Genomic DNA, 21,990 nt, shown 5'->3' on the forward strand with positions numbered 1-21,990 from the left:
AGAACATCAGGAAAATAATCGTATTATTAGACAGATATCAACGAGGTTATCTTCAATTATGGTTGGACAGAGTAATACAAGCGGTGGCGAGTCTTGCCTCTGCATGGTTTAAAGGGCCGCAGCCAGGGGGTGGCGGCCCTTTAAGCCTTGTGTGTACTTAATAATAAATCCATTTATCACATTTTAGGTGATCTTCCTTAATTACTTCAAAAAAATTAGACCAATATGCTAGTATAAAAAACCTTCCATGCTGAAAAATTGGCGTCACAAAGGCCATGTAATAGCAGGAAATCATAGGATTGAATGCACTCGCCAAAAAAATAGACAATTTCTAAATAAAAAGAGGACAAAGAGTAAAAATGGCAAACCACAATCTGATGAACTAGACAGTGTAACGACTGGCTCTGCTTCCTGGTTTCTCCCTCTTGGCAGTATCCTGAAAATTTTCAACAGTTTCATCAATTAAGAACTTTTTTTTTTGAAGAAATTCATCAATTAAGGATTAAAGTTCACTGTGTCGAATAGTGCTCACGTGAAAGCTGTAGGTTATACTGTCATTGTAATCGATGATCTCCTTCCACTTCCGACCAATGCTCATCTGCCAAATTACAATAATAAGTTATTGACGAAATATTTTGCACGCTAGTACAGTTGAAGGACTAGAGAAAATATCAGAAGCGGCAGAAAATGAGAGCAAAAAAGGATGATGAGTGTAACTACTGAAAAATATATTTTTTTTAAAATAAACTACTGAAAAATATTAATGCTGAGGAGAAGCATATATTGATTTTGATTGGACGAAAAACCAAGATACAGTGACATTATTTTAGATGATTTGGTCGCAAATATTAAGAAGAGGGAGAAAATTGAAGAATTCACAGAAAAATGGCACATTACACAGTAGAAGAAATGAAAGAAAGAGAGACCCCATTGAACAAATATATCAGAATTTAATTAAGCAGAAAATGATCTTAATTCACAAAACTGCAAGTCTAACTGCAGTCATAGTGAATGAGGCCCGCCACAAAATCTTCTAACAGAGTTCTTCCGTTCATGTGTAGAAAAAGGCCTTTAAAATGTCACAAATTATGGATCTTACGATAATGCGTACCCCAAATTTATATTACCAATGATGATTTACAATACATCGTGCTTGAATGAACTTTCACTATAATGCAAACGTTATTTACACGCCAGATGGATTTTTAATGAACTGGCAAAGACTTTGCACTTACAGAAAGAAAATCACGATGAGAAGAACATGCCTAAAGACACAAATTATGATGCATTGTAATATAGCTAAGAATAATCAGAACATAGGAGAAATCGCTCAATTTAAATAGCAAGATGAGAGTTATTGGAGACAAGTCACGCTTCAGGGCCACTACCTGCAAAGCTTCATTACTAGCATTCCCTGTCCACAAAGCAAGCTTATCCTGTCTCTGGCGCACACTAGCAACAACTCCACAGATATCTTCAGTCTCATCAAACTGTTCCCCAATCAAAGCCATTAACTGCGCATGAAAAGGTTTAGTTTGTCAAATGGAAAAATAAGCAAAGCGAGATAAGTTAAATACCTAAAAAAGGCAACAAATCTTGATCATAACCAACTATGGAAAGGTCTAAAAACAAGCAAAACATCGACCATAGGTATTTGTTCCGTCAATATGGCATCAAAATAAAACATTATAAAACTATAAATGATTTCCGGGAAATTTGACCAGTGAGCCAAATTATTAAAGCAACTACTAACATGAAATATCGATCAGTAATTTTTTTTTTGAAAGAAAAAAAAGCACAACCGACACAATTAGCGCATCAGAAGGCTATAAAAAAGAAGTAAACAAATGAATTAAATTTTACAAATAATAATCTACATACACGAGAAAAATAGGCTACGTCAGAAAAGAGAATTTAAATGAGAATGAAAATAGACTTACGGTCTCAAGCCACATGCTTTCCAAGGTAGACTTCCTGCCACATACTAGAGACCATTTACCACCATCAGCACATTCTGGATCCTCCCATTTTGGTTCAACACCAGCCCTGAAGCAGTGAAACTCTGCATTCACCAGAATCTTGCTAGGGCGAAATACTTGGTCGTAAAGGCTTCATAGAAAAAAGATGAGACATCAAAATTAAACTGGAGATCAACATTCAACAAGGACAATCAAACTGCACTGAATGCTAGAGGGAATAAATACATTCTAAGCTTTATGAATTATCGGATACATGCATGAATTCAGTGAGAAGAATTCGACAATATAGAAGAGAATACTAAATGAAAGATGAGGATTACCATTCAATTTTCCTTTTCACAGAAAGAGGCAGAAATCAAGATGTTCGGCAGAATTTATAGACTAAAACAGAAAAAAAAAATACATATAAGGCAATTAACTTCAATTTAAAGCAAGAATCTGACACGATTCCCAATCCTAGTTAAGGGCAGACTCGTCTTTTCTCTTCTATGCTTTCCCTTTTTAAAGGTTGGCCCTCCCTTAGGGGCGCAGCAAGGAAGTATTAAGAAGTTTAAGTTTCTTGTCGTTTATCCCTTCAGCATCTCAGTCCAGTCTCTCTTTCCCTCTACGATCCTCGTCTTCACAATCCTCTCCTCTTCACTGAGCCTTCAGGCGGCTCGCCCCTGGTCGATCCCTATTTCCTCTGTTTGGCATCTTCCCTCACCATTCCTGTTCTCCTATCCCTCCCAGGAACTGTCTCCCTCTTGAACCCCGGTCTATCTCTATCCAATTAAGGTTTTCGTTATCGGAATTTCATAGAAGACTATACGAGCAGCTGGTACAAATCAGAATCAAGGGAGAAAAAAGCTAGATAATAGGAATAGATTCAGGTATAAGCGAAGCAATCATAACAACAGGAAAAGAAAGAAACTTCTCGCCGAATAAACAAATAAAGAAAGGAATTCTTTTTGATTAACTTCAATCTCTACACTAAAACAAGAAAAAATAAAAGTAAAAATCGATTATCTTCACTTTAAAAACATTCGAGGGAGAGAAACGCCAGATACTAGGAATATCTAGGCAACAAAAAGAAACTAAAGAAAGTCTAGGCGAATAAACAAACAAATCAGAGAGTTCTCCTTGATTAACTTCAGTTCGTAAACTAAAATAGGTTTATGTTCAATTTAAAAAGAAAGGAATTAGCTTCAATTTAAAGCGAGTACACATGGAGAAAAAACCTAGATACTAGGAACAGTTTCAGGTAAACGCGAAGCGATAGCAACAAAACGAAAATAAATAAAAAGAAAGGGAAATAAACAGAAGGCACTTCGCTTCCGTTAACTTCAATTTGTATACTAAAACAGGGAATATAAACGAAAATAAAAATAAAGTTCGATTAGCTTTAAAGCAAGCATCCAGGGAGAAAAAAATTAGATACTTGGAGCAGATTCAGGTAACCGCGAAGCTTAAGCAACAAAAGGAAAATAAAGAAAAATCTAGGCGAATAAACAAACAAATAAGGGAGTCCATTTCAATTAACTTCAATTAGTAGACTAAAGCAGGAAAAAAATACCAGTTAACTTGAATTTAAAGCGAGTATCCAGGGAGGAAAAAGCTACAAACTATGTAGGTATACGTGACGCGTTCTAAACAAAAAGGAAAATACAGAAAAATCAAGGCAAAAAAGCAAACAAAGGCCGCTAACTTGAACTTGTGCACTAAAACAGGAAAAAAAATAAAAACACAATTAACTCTAAATCGAGTATCCAGGTAGAAAAAAAGCTAGAAACTAGGAGCAGATTCAGGTAAACGCGAAACGCTAGCGATAAAAGGAAAAGAAGAAAATATCAAGGCGAATAAACAAACAATGAATGGGGTTATTTTCAATCTTACCACCAAAACTCCTCGACCGTGTCGAAGGTGTAGGCCTTGCGAAGGGAGGCGCCCCAAGCCGCTCCCTGCTTGGGCTTGGACTGGTTATCGAACCAGAAAGTCCACTTCCTCTCCAATTGGTGAGGCTTCCCGACGCTCTCCACCTCCTGCTGCTGCCTGGCAACCTCGATCTCAACTGCCTCCACCTCCGCCATCGCTTCTTCTCTACCCCCAAATCCCTCTTTTCGTCGACGCCCTTTAACTATTTATTCTTCCGCAAATCGAATTATGCACCTGACGGGCCACGTTCTGGGCCTTTCTGGGCCGGTCCAATTTTCAAATCAAATACCTCCGGCAACCCTTGGTCGTGCGGTCCGGTCCGATTTTTTTCGGTCGGCGTGCGATTTTTCGATCGCACAAAATCCTTGTCCGAAGGCTTGTGCGAATTTGTGCGACAAAATCGTACCCTCAAACCGCATAAGTGTCCTCTTTTCATTTTTCTACGAGTACATACATATAATATGCTTTGAAATGTAATATTTATACACATATAAAAACTAATCATTGTTTTCAAATGCATTTCATAATTTTAAACGTAATTCAAAAAGTACTTTTAATTATTAGAGAGCAGATATAATGTTATTCAAACTAAGGGGCCCTGAGAAAGGGCATTATGGTAAATATTTTACGAACATTATTTGTTAAGACTTATTGCATTATGTTCAAATTTTTTTGAAGAAAGGTGTTAAATTCTAGGGCATTATGTTAAAAATTTTACGAACGGTAGGTGTTAGTTGAGCTTTTTATTAGAAAAAATATTATGATTTTCAGATAAAATTACTTATTAGTAAATTTATTCTGAAACCAGATAATAATTATAGCGGTTGTAAATCTTAGGGCATTATGTTCAAAAAATTAGGAACATTATTCATTAGGTGGGTTTACTATTAGAAAAATATTATGAATTAGAGATTAAATAGCTTATTAGTAAATTTAATATGATACTAGATAATAAGTATACTAAACTAGATACTAGATAATATGATACTAGGTGTTAGTTGAGCTTTTTATTAGAAAAAATATTATGATTTTCAGATAAAATTACTTATTAGTAAATTTATTCTGAAACCAGATAATAATTATAGCGGTTGTAAATCTTAGGGCATTATGTTCAAAAAATTAGGAACATTATTCATTAGGTGGGTTTACTATTAGAAAAATATTATGAATTAGAGATTAAATAGCTTATTAGTAAATTTAATATGATACTAGATAATAAGTATACTAAACTAGATACTAGATAATATGATACTAGGTGTTAGTTGAGCTTTTTATTAGAAAAAATATTATGATTTTCAGATAAAATTACTTATTAGTAAATTTATTCTGAAACCAGATAATAATTATAGCGGTTGTAAATCTTAGGGCATTATGTTCAAAAAATTAGGAACATTATTCATTAGGTGGGTTTACTATTAGAAAAATATTATGAATTAGAGATTAAATAGCTTATTAGTAAATTTAATATGATACTAGATAATAAGTATACTAAACTAGATACTAGATAATATGATACTAGGTGTTAGTTGAGCTTTTATTAGAAAAAATATTATGATTTTCAGATAAAATTACTTATTAGTAAATTTATTCTGAAACCAGATAATAATTATAGCGGTTGTAAATCTTAGGGCATTATGTTCAAAAAATTAGGAACATTATTCATTAGGTGGGTTTACTATTAGAAAAATATTATGAATTAGAGATTAAATAGCTTATTAGTAAATTTAATATGATACTAGATAATAAGTATACTAAACTAGATACTAGATAATATGATACTAGGTGTTAGTTGAGCTTTTTATTAGAAAAAATATTATGATTTTCAGATAAAATTACTTATTAGTAAATTTATTCTGAAACCAGATAATAATTATAGCGGTTGTAAATCTTAGGGCATTATGTTCAAAAAATTAGGAACATTATTCATTAGGTGGGTTTACTATTAGAAAAATATTATGAATTAGAGATTAAATAGCTTATTAGTAAATTTAATATGATACTAGATAATAAGTATACTAAACTAGATACTAGATAATATGATACTAGGTGTTAGTTGAGCTTTTATTAGAAAAATATTATGATTTTCAGATAAAATTACTTATTAGTAAATTTATTCTGAAACCAGATAATAATTATAGCGGTTTGTAAATCTTAGGGCATTATGTTCAAAAATTAGGAACATTATTCATTAGGTGGGTTTACTATTAGAAAAATATTATGAATTAGAGATTAAATAGCTTATTAGTAAATTTAATATGATACTAGATAATAAGTATACCAAACTAGATACTAGATAATATGATACTAGGTGTTAGTTGAGCTTTTTACTAGAAAAAATATTATGATTTTCAGATAAAATTACTTATTAGTAAATTTATTCTGAAACCAGATAATAATTATAGCGGTTGTAAATCTTAGGGCATTATGTTCAAACAATTAGGAACATTATTCATAAGGTGGGTTTATTATTAGAAAAATATTATGAATTAGAGATTAAATAGCTTATTAGTAAATTTAATATGATACTAGATAATAAGTATACTAAACTAGATACTAGATAATATGATACTAGGTGTTAGTTGAGCTTTTTATTAGAAAAAATATTATGATTTTCAGATAAAATTACTTATTAGTAAATTTATTCTGAAACCAGATAATAATTATAGCGGTTGTAAATCTTAGGGCATTATGTTCAAAAAATTAGGAACATTATTCATTAGGTGGGTTTACTATTAGAAAAATATTATGAATTAGAGATTAAATAGCTTATTAGTAAATTTAATATGATACTAGATAATAAGTATACTAAACTAGATACTAGATAATATGATACTAGGTGTTAGTTGAGCTTTTTATTAGAAAAAATATTATGATTTACAGATAAAATTGATTATTAGTAAATTTATTCTGAAACCAGATAATAATTATAGTGGTTATAAATCTTAGGGCATTATGTTCAAAATTTTAGGAACACTATTCATTAGGTCTTAGGTGGGCTTATTATTAGAAAAAATATTATGATTTAGAGATAAAATTGATTATTAGTAAATTTAATATGAAACTAGATAATAAGTATATTGGTTGTAAATCTTAGCGCTCGTCTCATTGTGTCAACCCACATATTGAAGTCACAATATGCATTAGCTAGAGTACTGTGTCACTCAAAGTAGATGAACAGAAGTCATCAAATGAGTTGGACTCTTCACTGCCATTGGGGCCGAGACTGTAACTATCACCAAGAAAGACCTGCTCTGATGGTATATCCATAACCCGTAGCGAGCTCAGCTCGTCCTAGACTACAAGGTTACTCACGTATGCCACTCATAACACATGCCTAAGTGCAGTGAAATGAGGGTTCACTTGCTTCAATCCATCTTCTAGAGTAGTAATCATTTTTTTTATTTGATGCATTATATATGGTCACTGTGCACACCTGCATCAAATTACATCATAATGGTGAAAATGGCAAACTACAAACTATTATTGATGACAATGTGATGCATACCTTCAATTTTAAGTCAAACCACGCCAAAATTTGGAGGACAATCGTGCTAAGGTTTTTCCTAGTGTGGGGTCCTTTCAATTGGCGTATCCCAAGAAGCACACACTCACACAGTTTCCACTCCGTGTCCACCCAATTCACAGTCACACCTAAGAATGCAATGTTGTTCTCAGAAGTCCACACGTAAAGAGCCAGTGATACACGTGCAACGTCAGCCAATTTATGCAATGTGTTTTTTTTCATGCCCTTGTAAAGAGCATGTGCTTTGGCTTTGATAGACCGTACTGATGTGATAGATATCTCTTTCCTATGTGATGTAACGAAAAAAGTCTTATGAAGTAATTCTTCCTAGAAATTGTCCACTAGGAATAAGAAAGACATATGAAGCGCACCAGTTCTTCCTTCATATTCTCTATCGTACGACTAATATAATATTGCTTCTTACTACTTAATGCATCAAAATATTCAGCTGCTGACCTTTCCCTTCGAACTCTTTTTCCCTTGCCCTTCAAGGATGCGAACACTTTCCGATGAAATTTTCCAGATGTCTCCACAGAGGAGTGCTGCTCAAATATTTGTTGCGGTCTAAAATTACATTACATAAGTTGCATCTGAATTTCTGTCGTTCTAGAGACATGAAGTACCTCAGCACATCACATCTGTTAAGGCGGGGCTTTTTCTGTTTTTTTGTTTGTGCCACTATCATTTGATTCATCCTCCACATACATTGCTATAAACTCCGGGACATGTGACGATTCACCGTCTTCCGGCCTAACATTTAACATAAAATTGAGATGGGTAAAGCATCAGCGAAGCGATCATTTCAGGTTCTCTTTCCCCAAGGTTTTGTTATCCACAGAGGAGGGTGCAACTCCTCTCTCCGTGATGCTTCCGTCAGGAGGGTTAACTCTTTCGCCACTAGACATCCAGTGAAGGAAGAGAGGATAGTGAGAGAAGAGAAGATCAGGAGAGAAGAGAAGAGGGTGAGAGAAGTGAACAGAAGAGAAGAGGATGATTAGAGAATAGAAGAGAAGGGGGATTAGAGAGGAGTAGAGAGTGGGAGAAGTGAAGAGAATGAGAGAAGAGATGAGAGAGAAGAGACGGAGAGAGGACAAGAGAGTGAGAGACATGAGGAGGATTAGAGAAGAGGGTGAGAGAAGTGAAGAGAGTGAGAGAGGGGATGAGAGTGAGATAAGACAGGAGAGTGATAGAAGAGAAGAGAAGAGGCCAGAAAACAAGAACAGAGAAAAGGAGAGAAGAGCAGAGTAGAGAGTGAGAGAGGTGAAGAGGGTGAGAGAGGACAAGATGAATAGAGGATAGAAGAGAAGAGGCTAGAAAAGAAGAGAAGAGAGAAGGAGAGAAGAGAAGAGTGAGAGAAGAGAAAAGAATAGAAGACAAGGGGAGAAGAGAAGAGGGTGAGAGAAGTGAACAGAAGAGAAGAGAATGATTAGAGAATAGAAGAGAATTGAAGGGGATTAGAGAGGAGTAGAGAGTGAGAGAAGTGAAGGGGGTGAGAGAGAGAGGAGATGGGAGTGAGAGAAGCCAGGAGTGACATAGGAGAAGAGAAGAGAAGGAGAGAAGAGAGGATAGTGAGAGAGGACAAGATGATTAGACAATAGAAGAGAAGAGGCAAGAAAAGAAGAGAAGAGAAAAGGAGAGAAGAGAAGAGTGAGAGAAGAGGCTGAACAATTGAAAGCGATCATTGTAGAAAGAGAAGAGAAAATAGGAGGAGAAACAAGAAAGAACAAGAAGAAGAATCAAAGACAGAATCATATTTTTAATTCGATCATGCGGTATCACAAAGAAAAATCGGAGGTATTTTGTAACTTATAAATTAAGAAGATGATAAAAATTATGAATCTATACAAAGGGGACTCCGGTATGAGCACCGAAAGAAACTGATCGAACCTTGGCAACTAAAAAAGACGTTTCCCAACTAGTTAGGTTTCCCATGATTGAAATTCAACGGAGGAATGAACATTTACAGGTTCCTCAATTAATTTGATAATAACCAATAGCCATAAATCTTGGTAGACATGGTTAAAGTTTTCTTTTTTTGAAGACATGGTTAAGGTCATAATAGCACAACATATCAAATAAAATTCGACAACAATGCACTCTGAATACATCACAAAATCTTTCACCAATCAATTTCTTCTGAATCTGTTTAACTTCATGTGTCCAACATATTTCCAATCATTACAAGCTCAACCAAAAGCTTATCCTCGGACAGATAAAATGAAAATTCCATTTTTTAAAAATATGTAATATTTGCCTGAACAATTGAAAACGATCTAACCTGCAAGGCGGCAACTTCAAGTCTTCAACTTGCCGATTGAACTCGACAAAAGAGATCTCGAGCTTCGGTCGAGGTGAACAAAGCTTCAGAATTCTCGGCAACAAACTTCTCGAGCTTCGGAAGGGGGAAGAAGGAAGAGGAAGAGGGAAGAGTGAATACTGAAGAGAGAAGAGTGAAGAGGGAAGAGGGAAGAGGCAGCCGCAATCTGACAGGGGGGACGGATTTGCAAATTGCAACAATGGGGGAAGTTCCCCATTTAAAAAAAACCGGACACTTTTGCACATTTGCACCGCACATGACCATGTTCAATGTGTGGTGTGAAGTACTGTAGCACCGTCCGATGTGCAGTCTGGAAAATTGAACTGGATCGCACATCGACCTATTTTCCCACCGGTCGCACTAAAGGACCAACCCTAACCCTTGGGAGAGAGTGAGAGAAACTTGGGAGAGAGAGGGAGAGGGAAAGAAAGAGAGAGAAGTGATAGATAATATAAGAGTCATGGACAAGAGTGTTGGAAAAGATAGAATTGGGAGAGAGAGTGGATGAGTCAGAGGGAAAGTGAGAGAATTGGGAGATAGAGAGTAAGGGAGAGGTAAAGTGAGAGAATCGGTAGAGAGAGGGAGAGTAAGTGAGAGGTAAGGTGAGAGAATAGGGAGAGAGAGAGAGAGAGTAAGTGAGAGGTAAAGAGAGAATTGAGAGAGTGAGAGAGAGTAAGTGAGAGGTAAAGAGAGAATTGGGAGGGGGAGAGAGTAACTGAGAGGTAAAGAGAGAAGTGGGAGGGGAAGAGAGTAACTGAGAGGTAAAGAGAGAATTGGGATTTGGAGAGAATAAGTGAGAGGTGGAGAGAGTAAGTGAGAGGTTAAGACAGAGAATTGATGGAGAATATAAGAGTGAGAGAAAAAAAGGGACATAGAGAGAGAGTGGGAAAGAAATAGAGGGAGAGTCAAAGGGAAATAGAGTATTGGGAAAGATAGAATTGGCAGAGAATGGATGAGTGAGAGGAAAAGAGAAAGAATCGGGAGAGAGAGAGAGAGTAAGTGAGCAGTAAAGAGAGAATTGGGAGAGAGAGTGAGAGGTAAATAGAGAATTGGGAGAGAGAGTGTGTGAGGGAGAGAGGTATATAGAGATTTTGGGAGAGATAGAGAGGGAAAGAGAGAATTGGGAGAGAGCGAGAGAGACTCAGAGGGAAAGAGAGAATTGGGAGAGAGCGAGAGAGAGTCAGAGGGAAAGAGAGAATTGGGATTGAGAGAGATTGAGTGGTAAATAGAGAATTGGAAGAGAGAGAGAGTGAGAAGGAAAGAGAGAATTGGGAGAGAGAGAGAGAGTGAGCAGAAAATAGAGAATTGGGAGGGAGAGAGTGAGAGGGAAAGAGAGAATTGGGAGAGAGTGAGAGGGAAAGAGAGATTTGAGAGATAGAGTTAGAGGGAAATAGAGAATTGTGTGTGAGAGAGAGAGGGAGTTAGAGGGAAATAGAGAATTGCGAGCGAGAGAGAGAGTGTGTGTGTGTGTGTTTGTGTGAGTGAGAGGGAAAGAAAAATTTGAGAGAGTTCGATGGAAATAGAGAATTGGGAGGGAGAGATTAAGAGGGAAATAGAGAGAGTGAGAGCGAAAGAGAGAATTGGGAGAGAGAGAGCGAGTGAGAGGGAAAGAGAGAATTGGGGGAGAGACAGAGATAGTGAATGTGAGGGAAAGGGAGAATTGGGGGGGAGAGTGAGTGAGTGAGTGAGTGAGAGAGAAAGGGAGAATTGGGGGGAGAGAGTGAATGAGTGAGAGGGAAAGAGAGAACTAGGAGAGAGTGTGTCTATGTTAGTAGGGTTGAAGATTTAGGACCAAGGACCGGCTTGACCAGACCGAACCAGGATCGTAGGTCCTCCATTTGAGGGTGAACGCGTTTGTCAGACAGGTTTAGGTCTGAGGCACAAACTGGACGAAGTAAATTATTTAATAGTTTTTGTAAAATTCTAAAAATATCAAATTTAACTCGTCTGAGAGATTTCTATTGAGCTCAGTGTAGCCGCCATATGTTTGAGCATCTGTGGCACCCACTTAATGTAGAGAATATTTAAAATAACCATGAACATAAATTTTCTATTTTGACTTTGACATTGACTTGTCAACCTGAACAGACCTTGACCGAACAAGAACATACCAGAACTGACTGAAGTTTGGGTAAGGTATAGGTCTTTGCCAAAAACCTAGACTGGACTGGGACCGTTAAATCCCATGTGTAAGTGCGATTGAAAGATAAGATTGGGGGGAGAGAGAGAGTGAGAGGGAAATCGAGAATTGGGAGAGAAGGAGAGAGAGAGAGAGAGTGAGCGGGAGAGAGAGGGAAAGTGAGTGAGAGGGAAAGAGTGAATTGGGAGAGAGACTGAGTGAGTGAGAGTAAGAGAGAATTGGGAGAGAGAGAGAGAGAGAGGGAAAGAGAGAATTGGGAGAGAGAGAGAGAGCGCAAGGGAAAGAGAGAATTGGGAGAGAGAGAGAGAGTGAGAATTGAAAAAGAGAATCTGTAGGGAGAGGAAGAGTGAGAGGTAAATGGAGAATTGCGTGAGAGAGAGAGAGTGAGAGGTAAAGTGAGAGAATCAGGGGAAGAGAGAGTATGAGACGAAAAAACAGAGAATTGGGAGAGAGAGGAAGTGAATGAGTAAGTAAGAGGTCAAGAGAGAGAGAATTGGGGGATAGAGGGGATGTAAAGAGAATGAATTGGGAGAGAGAAAGAGGGAAAGAGATAACTGGAAGAAAAGAGGGAGAGAGTGAGAGGGAAAGAGAGAGGGAGAGAGTATGTGAGAGGGAAAGAGAGAGAACTGGAAGAGAGAGAGTGTGTGTGGGAGGGAAAGAGAGAGAACTGGAAGAGAGAGAGTGTGTGTGAGAGGGAAAGAGAGAGAACTGGAAGAGAGAGAGTGTGTGTGGGAGGGAAAGAGAGAGAGTGTGAGAGGGAAAGAGAGAGAGTGTGTGAGAGGGAAAGAGAGAGGACAGGAAGAGAGAGAGTGTGGGGGAGAGGGAAAGAGAGAGAACTGGAAGAGAGAGAGTGTGTGTGGGAGGGAAAGAGAGAGAACTGGAAGAGAGAGAGTGTGTGTGAGAGGGAAAGAGAGAGAACTGGAAGAGAGTGCGTGTGAGAGGGAAAGAGAGAGAGTGTGTGACAGGGAAAGAGAGAGAACTGGAAGAGAGAGTGTGTGTGAGAGGGAAAGAGAGAGAACTGGAAGAGAGTGCGTGTGAGAGGGAAAGAGAGAGAGTGTGTGACAGGGAAAGAGAGAGAACTGGAAGAGAGAGTGTGTGTGAGAGGGAAAGAGAGAGAACTGGAAGAGAGAGTGTGTGTGAGAGGGAAAGAGAAAGAGTGTGCGAGAGGGAAAGAGAGAGAACTGGAAGAGAGAGAGAGTGTGTGTGTGAGGGAAAGGGCTTTGAAGCTGCTTGGTGGTGGCACTAACAATAGCCCAGACCTTTTCTTCGAACTGGAAGAGAGAGAGAGAGTGTGAGAGGGAAAGAGTGAGAACCGGAAGAGAGAGAGAGAGTGTGAGAGGGAAAGAGAGAGAACCGGAAGAGAGAGAGAGTTTGTGAGAGGGAAAGAGAGAGAACTGGAAGAGAGAGAGTCTGTGAGAGGGAAAGAGAGAGAACTGGAAGAGAGAGAGTCTGTGAGAGGGAAAGAGAGAGAACTGGAAGAGAGAGAGTGTGTGAGGGGGAAAGAGAGAGAACTGAAAAAGAGAGAGAGTGCGAGAGGGAAAGAGAGAGAACTGGAAGAGAGAGAGAGGGAAAGAGAGAGAAACGGAATATGGTGAGAATGAGAGATGAAGATTGGGGAGAGGACGAACGATAGATTTGTAGAGGGAGAGAGAGCGAGAGGGAAAGAAAGAGGTGATTAGGAAATGGTGAGATATGAGACTGACGATGAAGTCGCGATGATGACAAAACGGAGACGGGTGACGGTGGCGACCAAATTTGGACGGCTGAACGGATGACAAAACGGATTACCGCTCAGTCCCGTCCCGTCCATCCGTCCTCCACAAACGCCTTGCATGCCAGCTGACGTGTCGAGCCTTGCAACTGACACTTGTCCGTCCATACGTACACGTGTCCTCGTTCCTTGCGTCTCATTACTTCTATTTACGTCTACCTGCAACAGTGAATTTCAGTAACATAAAGAGAGAAGTGAGGAGAGAGAGATGGCGGAAGCCGAGCAAGCTTTGAAGACGGAGGCGCAGGAGGCCAAGGTAACGGAGGACCGGCCGGTTCGCAGCGATCTCGACCCCTCCATTCCTAAACCATGTGAGTCGTATGTCTATGACTACCATTAAGTATTGCCAAATTGGGTATCCTTCATGTCTCTCTCTACCTTGACATACATGCACAAGCATCTTACCATCCCCATGAATCCATATTAATTCATCTTATCTCTCTTGGTCGATCTTTTGCGGCTCTTCGCATCCATGTCTATCTTTTTATCTATCTCTCTTCAGATGTGGCAAGAGCACTGGCGGCCCCGGACGTTGACCATCCACAGGGCACGGTTGAGAGGCACAGGCACCACAACCGGACCGTTCTCCAGCAGCACGTTGCCTTCTTTGACCGCGACGGAAACGGCGTAGTCTACCCGTGGGAGACCTATCAAGGTCAACATGAGAGCCGTCTTCTCCATCCTCCACGTACCCCGTCTGACCGTTGACTCGCAGGGTCTCGAGCTATCGGATTTAACCCGATTCTCTCCGTGTTTATCGCCCTCTTCGTCAATCTCAGCATGAGCTACTCCACCCTGCCGGTACGCTTCTATCATCGCTCTTTTATGGTTTTCGTTAGTTTTCTCTCGTCTTGGAGATTATTGCTATCTTTCTGCTTAGGGATGGCTTCCTTCTCCGTTGTTTCCAATTTACGTAGACAACATCCATAAGGGCAAGCATGGTAGCGACTCGGCGACCTACGACACCGAAGGGAGGTCTGTATCTCTCATCTCTCCTCTCTCTATCTATGTATGTATCTCTCTTCTCTTTTCTCTCTGTCTATATGTATCTCTCTTCTCTTTCTTTATCTTTGTATCTCTCTTCTTTCTCTCTCTATGTATCTCTCGTCTCACTCTCTTTCTCTATGCATCTCTCTTCTCTCTATGTTTCTCTCTTATGACTCTCTTTCTTTTTGTATCTCTCTTCTCTCTCTCTATGTTGTTCTCTTCTCTACGTATCTATCCTCTCTCTCTATGAATCTCTTTTCTCTCTCAATGTATATATCCTCTCTCTTTATATAAATATCCTCTCTCTCTCTCTATGTATCTTTCCTCTCTCTCTCTTCCTCTCTGTATATCGTCTCTCCCTCTATGTATCTAACATCTTTCCCTCTAATGTATCTCTCTTCTCTCTTTCTCTATGTATGTTTCCACTTTCCTTGTCTGTGTACCTCTCTTCGCTTTTTCTCTCTCTTTACCGATTGGTGACACGCGGGCTTTTCATATTGTGGATTTTTCATATCAGTCTAACTAATTTATTTTTACTTCGCCCTCATCTGTCCATCTATCTCCCTTCCAATCTTTGTTTGCCCCCTTGTGTATGTCTATCTCTACTCTATAGATCCATTTCTCTCTGTATCTCCATACCTAGCAATCTGTCTATCTCTCTGCCTGGTTATCTGCTTCTCTGAGATTATGACGAATTTTCTATTTATAAATATAGATTTATATCTACAAAAAAAATCTGCAAGAAAACTCACAATTTTTTTCTGAACATTGAATTTAGTCTATCTAGATGTTCGGCTTGTCTGTCTATCCATTTATAAACATCAATGTGTCTAATCAGTTTATATTTATACATCTGGGTTGCTGTATGCATAAGGAAATATAAAGTTGTTCTTAAATACATGTCGTTAATGTATTGCCCTCTTCTTATTTACAAAATTCAATCTATCTCTCTTCTCTAGGTTCATGCCGATGAACTTCGAGAATATGTTCAGTAAGTATGCAAAAACTATGCCAGACAAGCTCACTCTGGGAGAGCTGTGGAGCATGACAGAAGCCAACCGTAACACCTGGGACTTCTTCGGCTGGTGAGAACTTATGTTTTAACGGCATATAAGTCAAGTTAAGGGAACATACCTAAGTCTATTGCATTTTTTTGTCGTGGGGGTAGCCTTTAGAATCAACTAGTAGTCACCTTGGTCTTGGGGGTAATGGGACTGGCACCTATTTATCCTCTTTAGTTGATCACAAGCTATCCCATCATTATATTTAAGACAGATTTGGCCTCTACCCATTAATTAATCTCCACACTTGTAATGAAATATCTTTAATCCAAAAGTTGAGATAATGGAATCACTTTATTCAATATTTAAAATGATGGGTTAATTCTGTAATCACCCATGTTAGTGTTTATGTAAGAAAATCAAACTTGGTAGATACATACCCCAGGTTCATCTTCTAAGTCCATCAAGTTGTGTTTTTTTCCTGTGTAGGGTGGCGAGCAAGCTGGACTGGGGTATTCTCTACCTCCTGGCGAGAGACCCAGATGGATTTCTTCCCAAGGAAGCCATAAGGCGCTGCTTTGATGGAAGCTTGTTTGAGTACTGTGAGGAGAGAAGGGTCAGCAAGGCGAAGATGGGTTAGAGGACTTACACTTGGGTAGGTCTTTTATGTTCCCAACGTGTAAATAATCAATAAATAAGGAAAGAAAACTCCTCGCCAAATGTTATTTTCCAAAATATTGAATTTGTGCCGGAGGAATTATCTCAGGTTTGCAGAGAGCAAGTTTTCTATAGGTTGACACACAAACAGAAGACGACCAAACCGGAAATATGAGGGAAAAAATTAAAAAAAATAATAAAAAATCATCTAATGAGTCGTCCTCGTAGTTTAATTTCCTTTCTTTATTCAGGGGTCATATTGGATTTTACGTCTCTTAATTTTGATGTTCACCCTGCTTCGATAATCCATATCTCCCAATAAATCTAGAATTCTAAAGTATTATTATAACTATTGGATCCTGTGAATACCCTTCTTGGACTAGAGAATAGTATTTTTTGCATGCCAAATGTATTTTGAGCTAATGTGACGCATCAAAGAAAGGAAAAAGAAATGTACCATGTGGAACTAGACTTATCATAGTATATCTGACGAATTATAGATTTAAGATAAACAAGGTGAGACATTGTTTTTGGTCTTTGTAGATCTTGATCATAATACTTGGGTGTAGGCATACTGATATATACCATTGAACGAGATTGGTTTTACTCCGTTGCGAAGTGGGAGGACGAATTTGAAAAGTGAGATTTGCACTCACTGATTGAACTACCGTAGTGAAAGTAAAGAACTACATATGCACTCACTATTGAGATACTGATTGTGATATGAAAGTGAAGAACTATTTACTAGTGATTGAATAATCGTACAGAATCTAATTGACTTTGTGAGGACTCAACAAGCGGATTGTGAATGTAGAAGTGACTCCGGTGAAAATTGTTCCAAATGAAGTAGGTAGCAATGTGGGGATATAGCGAAGTCTACTTTAAGGGAGCTGAGATAGGCGTCAAGCACCAAGCATTTTTGTGTGATTCGACAAATGTGATCTGTTAGCAGTACAATTGGAAGCAATTTTTAAATATCTATACTGAGTTGATTGGACTCCTAAGAGGCTGGAGTATGTAACCGTGTGCCCAGTCTCGAGACAAATATGGACAACATGAATAGAAGGCATAAGCAGTAATTCACTGCACCCCCTTCCCTCTTAAAGAATATAACTACCACTTAGTTAGATGGTCTTGTGAATTTGAATCTCACCTTCGACCCCCTACACATGATGGCACTTAGTATGCAAGATGGAAGATTATAATAAATGCATATTCCATGGCCAGGAGTATACCTTGTGGGATTAAATGGTCAATGGGCTTCATAAGGCAGTGGACAAATCTTTTTACAAGGAGAAATAACATAATGATATTGCAAAATCCAGTATACCTCAAGCATTTAACTTTGAGTTACGTGTCCAAGTATCACATTTGGAAGCAACAACTGAATATTTATATTGACTTGATTGGACTCCTAAGCGAACGGACTATTAATTGTGTGCCCCAAACAAAGGTAAAAGAATAACTGACCCAAAGAAAGAATGTGAGGTGAGTGGTTCTTAACAAATCTAAAAAAAACACGAACAACACGAATAGAAGGCATAAACATTAATTTACTTCCCCCTTTCCCTCTTAAAGAATATCACCACCATTTAGTCCAAAAAAGTTGTAGAGAAGGTCTTGTGAAATTGAATCTCACCTTCTTCCCCCTACACTTAGTATGCCACATGGAAGACTAGGATGAATACATAGTCCATAAACATGAGTGTCCCTTGTGGAATTAGAAGGTCAACGGGCTTTATAATGCAGTGCACAAATCTATTTATAAGGATAAATAACACAATTTTATCACCAAATTCAGTATACTTGAAGCAATTAACTCTGAGTTACATGACCAAGTATCACATTTGGATACCACAGATGATGTTTGGGAAAGGTTTTATAATATCAATTTGAGGAGCATCACCATCAGTTCCAACAATCTATCAAGATTCAATCTGGTGATGAAACATGAAAAAAAATTAACACATTATTTTGCACTGGAAATTTATTAACAGGTACCATGCATATAAACAGAAGTATCCCATGTGATAAGTTCGAAAATTATGTTTTTATATGTGTCGTTATTTAAGGGTTTTCAAACTTAAGCAATAAAAATTGTTATAACCCTTAGTACTCGAGTAAGGGGTCAAACCCTAGGGAAGCGTTGGTGAATCTACGATTCTTGATCGATGAAGGTAGAGTCGACTAAATTGGAACTGATATGACACTCTTTTTACTCAAGTTAAAACCATGCTTGTAGTTATATTTAACCTTCTACCTTTTTTCTTAATTCAATTTATCAAAATTAATAGAGATTTAGTTTCTAAAATTCTTATCAATGAGAATCAGATTTATGATTAGTTAGCAATTCTTGATAAGAATTACTAATAATCCCCTGACTATATTAACTATGTATCTGTTTGAATTTAGATTTTTGGAAAGTTAGCATTACTCTTCGTTAATTTGTTTTAATCACTAGGCCCAAACAAAAATCTACCACTAGCATTCCTCATTTATTTTACCCAAAAACTTAATTCAGTTTGAATTATGTTTTTGGGTTATTTAGTGAATTAGAAATGGTTTGAAAAAGATAGAAAACCTGAATTTATTTATTACAAGTCTTTTTGTAAAATCTAATCCAAACTTCTCACGGATTTGAACCAAAAGGTGACATTTTATGGTGTTTTGCATTTTTATCTAATTTATTTCAAAATTGGAAAGATATCCGCGGCTACGCTTTGCTAATCCAGGCAATTGAGAGCTAATCGAGTTGTCGGAGATTTAATTTTGATCCAAATCGGTTTGATCTCCACTGCAGAATGCTAATCACTTCTAAAACGAGGTAAATCGAGAATCAAAAAATCGAACTGAGTTTTATTTATTTATTTTTTGAAATTAAGAATTACCGTATGTTGGAAAATCGTAATCATGATCTGCTAATTAAAGGAATTTGAAACTAATGTGAGTTAATAAAAGATCCTTTTCGATTCAAAATGATTTAACCTGGACTAATGAATGTTAAACGATTCGAAAACAAGGAAATTTGAGGATGAACACAATTAAAATCGGAAATTCAGCAGAAAATTTGCATCTAAACTAAACTACAAAATTGCTAAAACTTAACACTAAATCGAGTGCAAATTGAATTCAAAACAAGCCTAGAAGTACCAGGAATGATCTGTGAATTGATCTGGAAGGATTCCGCTCAATGAACACCTAGATTTCCCCGAATTGATGCTTCAGTTTGGGGAAGAATGCGGTGCCGGATCATCAAAATTGCGGTCCAAATCGAGCTTGAATTGCTCTCCCAGCTGTTCTTGAGTCTTCAAGGGAGCAAGGCTTACTCTCCTCAAGCTTCAAAATCAAGAAAAGAGTTCAATTTCTCCTTTCCCCAATTTTATCGCCACGGAATCGGAAGTACTTGTTCTTCGGATTCTGTTTTTCTTTGATATTATTTGCTTTGTATGCAGGCTGAACGACGCATTGCGGTTGGGCCACGTGGTGCCGCGTATGCGTTGTCCTTCGTACGCACGGCGCTGTGTACATACACTTTGCACAAATGAGGCATACGTGGACTATGGCGATCTGCAATCTCATTGGTCCACAATTGCTCATGCGTGGTGCGCGACACACACAGTGCTGTGTATGTGTGTGTCGCGCACCGAAGACTCCTATCGCAAGCCTGATTGGCTTGCTCGCTCCGTGTACGCTCTGCGCAAATCAGCCAGTCCGTTAGCGCTTAAACAGGCCCAATAAGGGCCAGTTTTTAAAAAATGATTTTTATTTAAAATCAACTGAAATAAATTGCAAAAAACTATTTATTAATGCACAAAAATGCTTTAGTAATTCCTAACCTCAGTTTTAGTGATAATTTTTTTCTGTTTTGTTTTGTTTATGGAACTAGGTCAATTAACACATTTAATTTCTTATAAATTTCAATTCTACAAACGTTTAAAATGTGTTAATTAACCTAATCATTTATCAAAGTTAGTGTTTCTCTTGAAAATTAAGAAAATTATTGTTTTAACATAAAATCATGATAACATGCACTAGAGTTGGATGTTTTTTTAAACACTAAAGCCCAAAAATATGACAAAATTAGCATTTATTAGCTCTTATTTGCATGTTATCACCATGTATCACTATAATGTTATACATAAAACCATATAGAGATTTTTTATAATAAATACTGGCAGTATTTCTATTCAACAAAATAAGATACAAATGTATCATATGAATGCAATACTTAACATGGCAACAATTACTAGGGAAAGAGAGAGGGAGAGGGAGAGAACCAGAGAGAGAAAGAGCGAGAAAAAGAGAGAATGAGACCGAAAGAAAGAGAAATAGAGGGAGAGAACCAGAAATAGAAATAGAGGAAGAGAGAGAAAGAGAAATAGAGGGAGATAGAGAAAGAGAAACAGAGGGACAGAGAGAAAGATAAATAGAGGGAAATAAAGAGAAACAAAGGGACAGAGAGGAAGATAAATAGAGACAAAGAAAGAAAAACAAAGGGAGAGAGAAAGATAAATAGAGAGAAAGAAAGAGAAATGGAGGGAGAGAGAGAAAGATAAATAGAGAGAAAGAAAGAGAAATAGAGGGAGAGAGAGAAATAGAGGGAGAGAGAGAAAGAGAAATAGGGAAGAGAGAAAAATAAAGAGAGAGAGAGAGAGATAGAAATAGAGAAAGAGAAAGAGAGAGAGAAATAGAGAAAGAGAAAGAGAAAAAGAGAGAAAATAGATAGAGAAAGAGAGAGAGAGAGAGAGAGAGAGAAATAAGGAGAAATAGACAGAGATAAATAGAGAGAGATATATATAGAGAGTAAGATAGAGAAAGAGAGAAAGTGAAATAGAGAGAGAGAGATAAACAGAGAGAGATAGAGAGACAGAGAGAAAGAAATAGAGAGAGAAATCGAGAGAGAGAGATAGAGAGAGAAATAGACAGAAATAGGGAGATAGAGAGATAGAGATATATATAGAGAGAGAGTAAGATAGAGAAAGAGAGAAAGAGAAACAGAGAGAGAAATAGAGAAAGAGATAAGATAGAGAGAGATAGAGAGATAGAGAGAGAATAGATATACATATATATATATATAAAGAGAGAGAAATAGAGAGAAAGAGAAATAGAGGGAGAGAGAGAAATAGAGAGAGATAATTAGAGAGAGAGAGAAAGAAAAAATAGAGGGTGAGAGAGAGAAAGAAATAGAGGGTGAGAGAGAAATAGAGAGAGAAAGAGAAATAGGGAGAGAAATAGAGAAAGAAAGAGAAATAGAGAGAGAGATATAGAGAGAGTAAGAGAGAAAGAGAGAGAAAGAAAAATAGAGAGAGAAATAGAGCGAGAGAAAAATTGTGAGAGAGAGAAATAGAGATATATAGAGAGAGAGAAAGAGAGAAATAGAGAGAGAAAGAAAGAGAGAGAGAGGGAGAAAGAGAGAGAGAGAGAGAGAAAGAAAGAAAGAAAGAAAGAACGAGAGAAAGAGAAAGAGATAGAGAGAAAGAAAGAAAGAGAGAAAGAGAGAAATAGAGAGAGAACGAGAGGGAAGGAGAGAAATAGAGAGAGAAAGAGAGAGAAATAGAGAGAGAAAAATAGAGAGAGAGAAATAGATATATAAATAGAGAGAACGAGAGGGAAATAGAGAGAGATAGAGAAAGAGAGAGAGAGAAAGGGAGAAATAGATATATATATATATATAGAGGGAAAGGGAGAGAAAGGGAGAAATATA

At 37.6% G+C, this 21,990-nt stretch overlaps 2 protein-coding genes across 2 annotated transcripts; one reads left to right on the forward strand and one right to left on the reverse strand.

Annotated features, from left to right (window-relative positions):
* Positions 1 to 226: 226 nt before the first annotated feature.
* LSP1 (Eukaryotic initiation factor 4E protein) lies at positions 227 to 4,078 on the reverse strand. The gene is made up of 5 exons (XM_078584274.1): positions 3,852 to 4,078; positions 1,941 to 2,109; positions 1,389 to 1,514; positions 533 to 598; positions 227 to 436 (listed from the first exon to the last, which is right to left on the reverse strand). Exons 1-5 carry the CDS (start codon positions 4,043 to 4,045, stop codon positions 383 to 385), a joined length of 609 nt encoding a protein of 202 aa, XP_078440400.1. The 5' UTR covers positions 4,046 to 4,078; the 3' UTR covers positions 227 to 382.
* Positions 4,079 to 13,849: 9,771 nt separating this feature from the next.
* On the forward strand, positions 13,850 to 16,377 carry LOC144710337 (peroxygenase-like). The gene is made up of 6 exons (XM_078584078.1): positions 13,850 to 13,952; positions 14,144 to 14,296; positions 14,357 to 14,442; positions 14,522 to 14,616; positions 15,588 to 15,713; positions 16,119 to 16,377. Exons 1-6 carry the CDS (start codon positions 13,850 to 13,852, stop codon positions 16,267 to 16,269), a joined length of 714 nt encoding a protein of 237 aa, XP_078440204.1. The 3' UTR covers positions 16,270 to 16,377.
* Positions 16,378 to 21,990: the final 5,613 nt, after the last annotated feature.

Source organism: Wolffia australiana, chromosome 12 (genome assembly GCF_029677425.1).
Source record: "Wolffia australiana isolate 7733 chromosome 12, ASM2967742v1".
NCBI classification, from domain to species: domain Eukaryota; kingdom Viridiplantae; phylum Streptophyta; class Magnoliopsida; order Alismatales; family Araceae; genus Wolffia; species Wolffia australiana.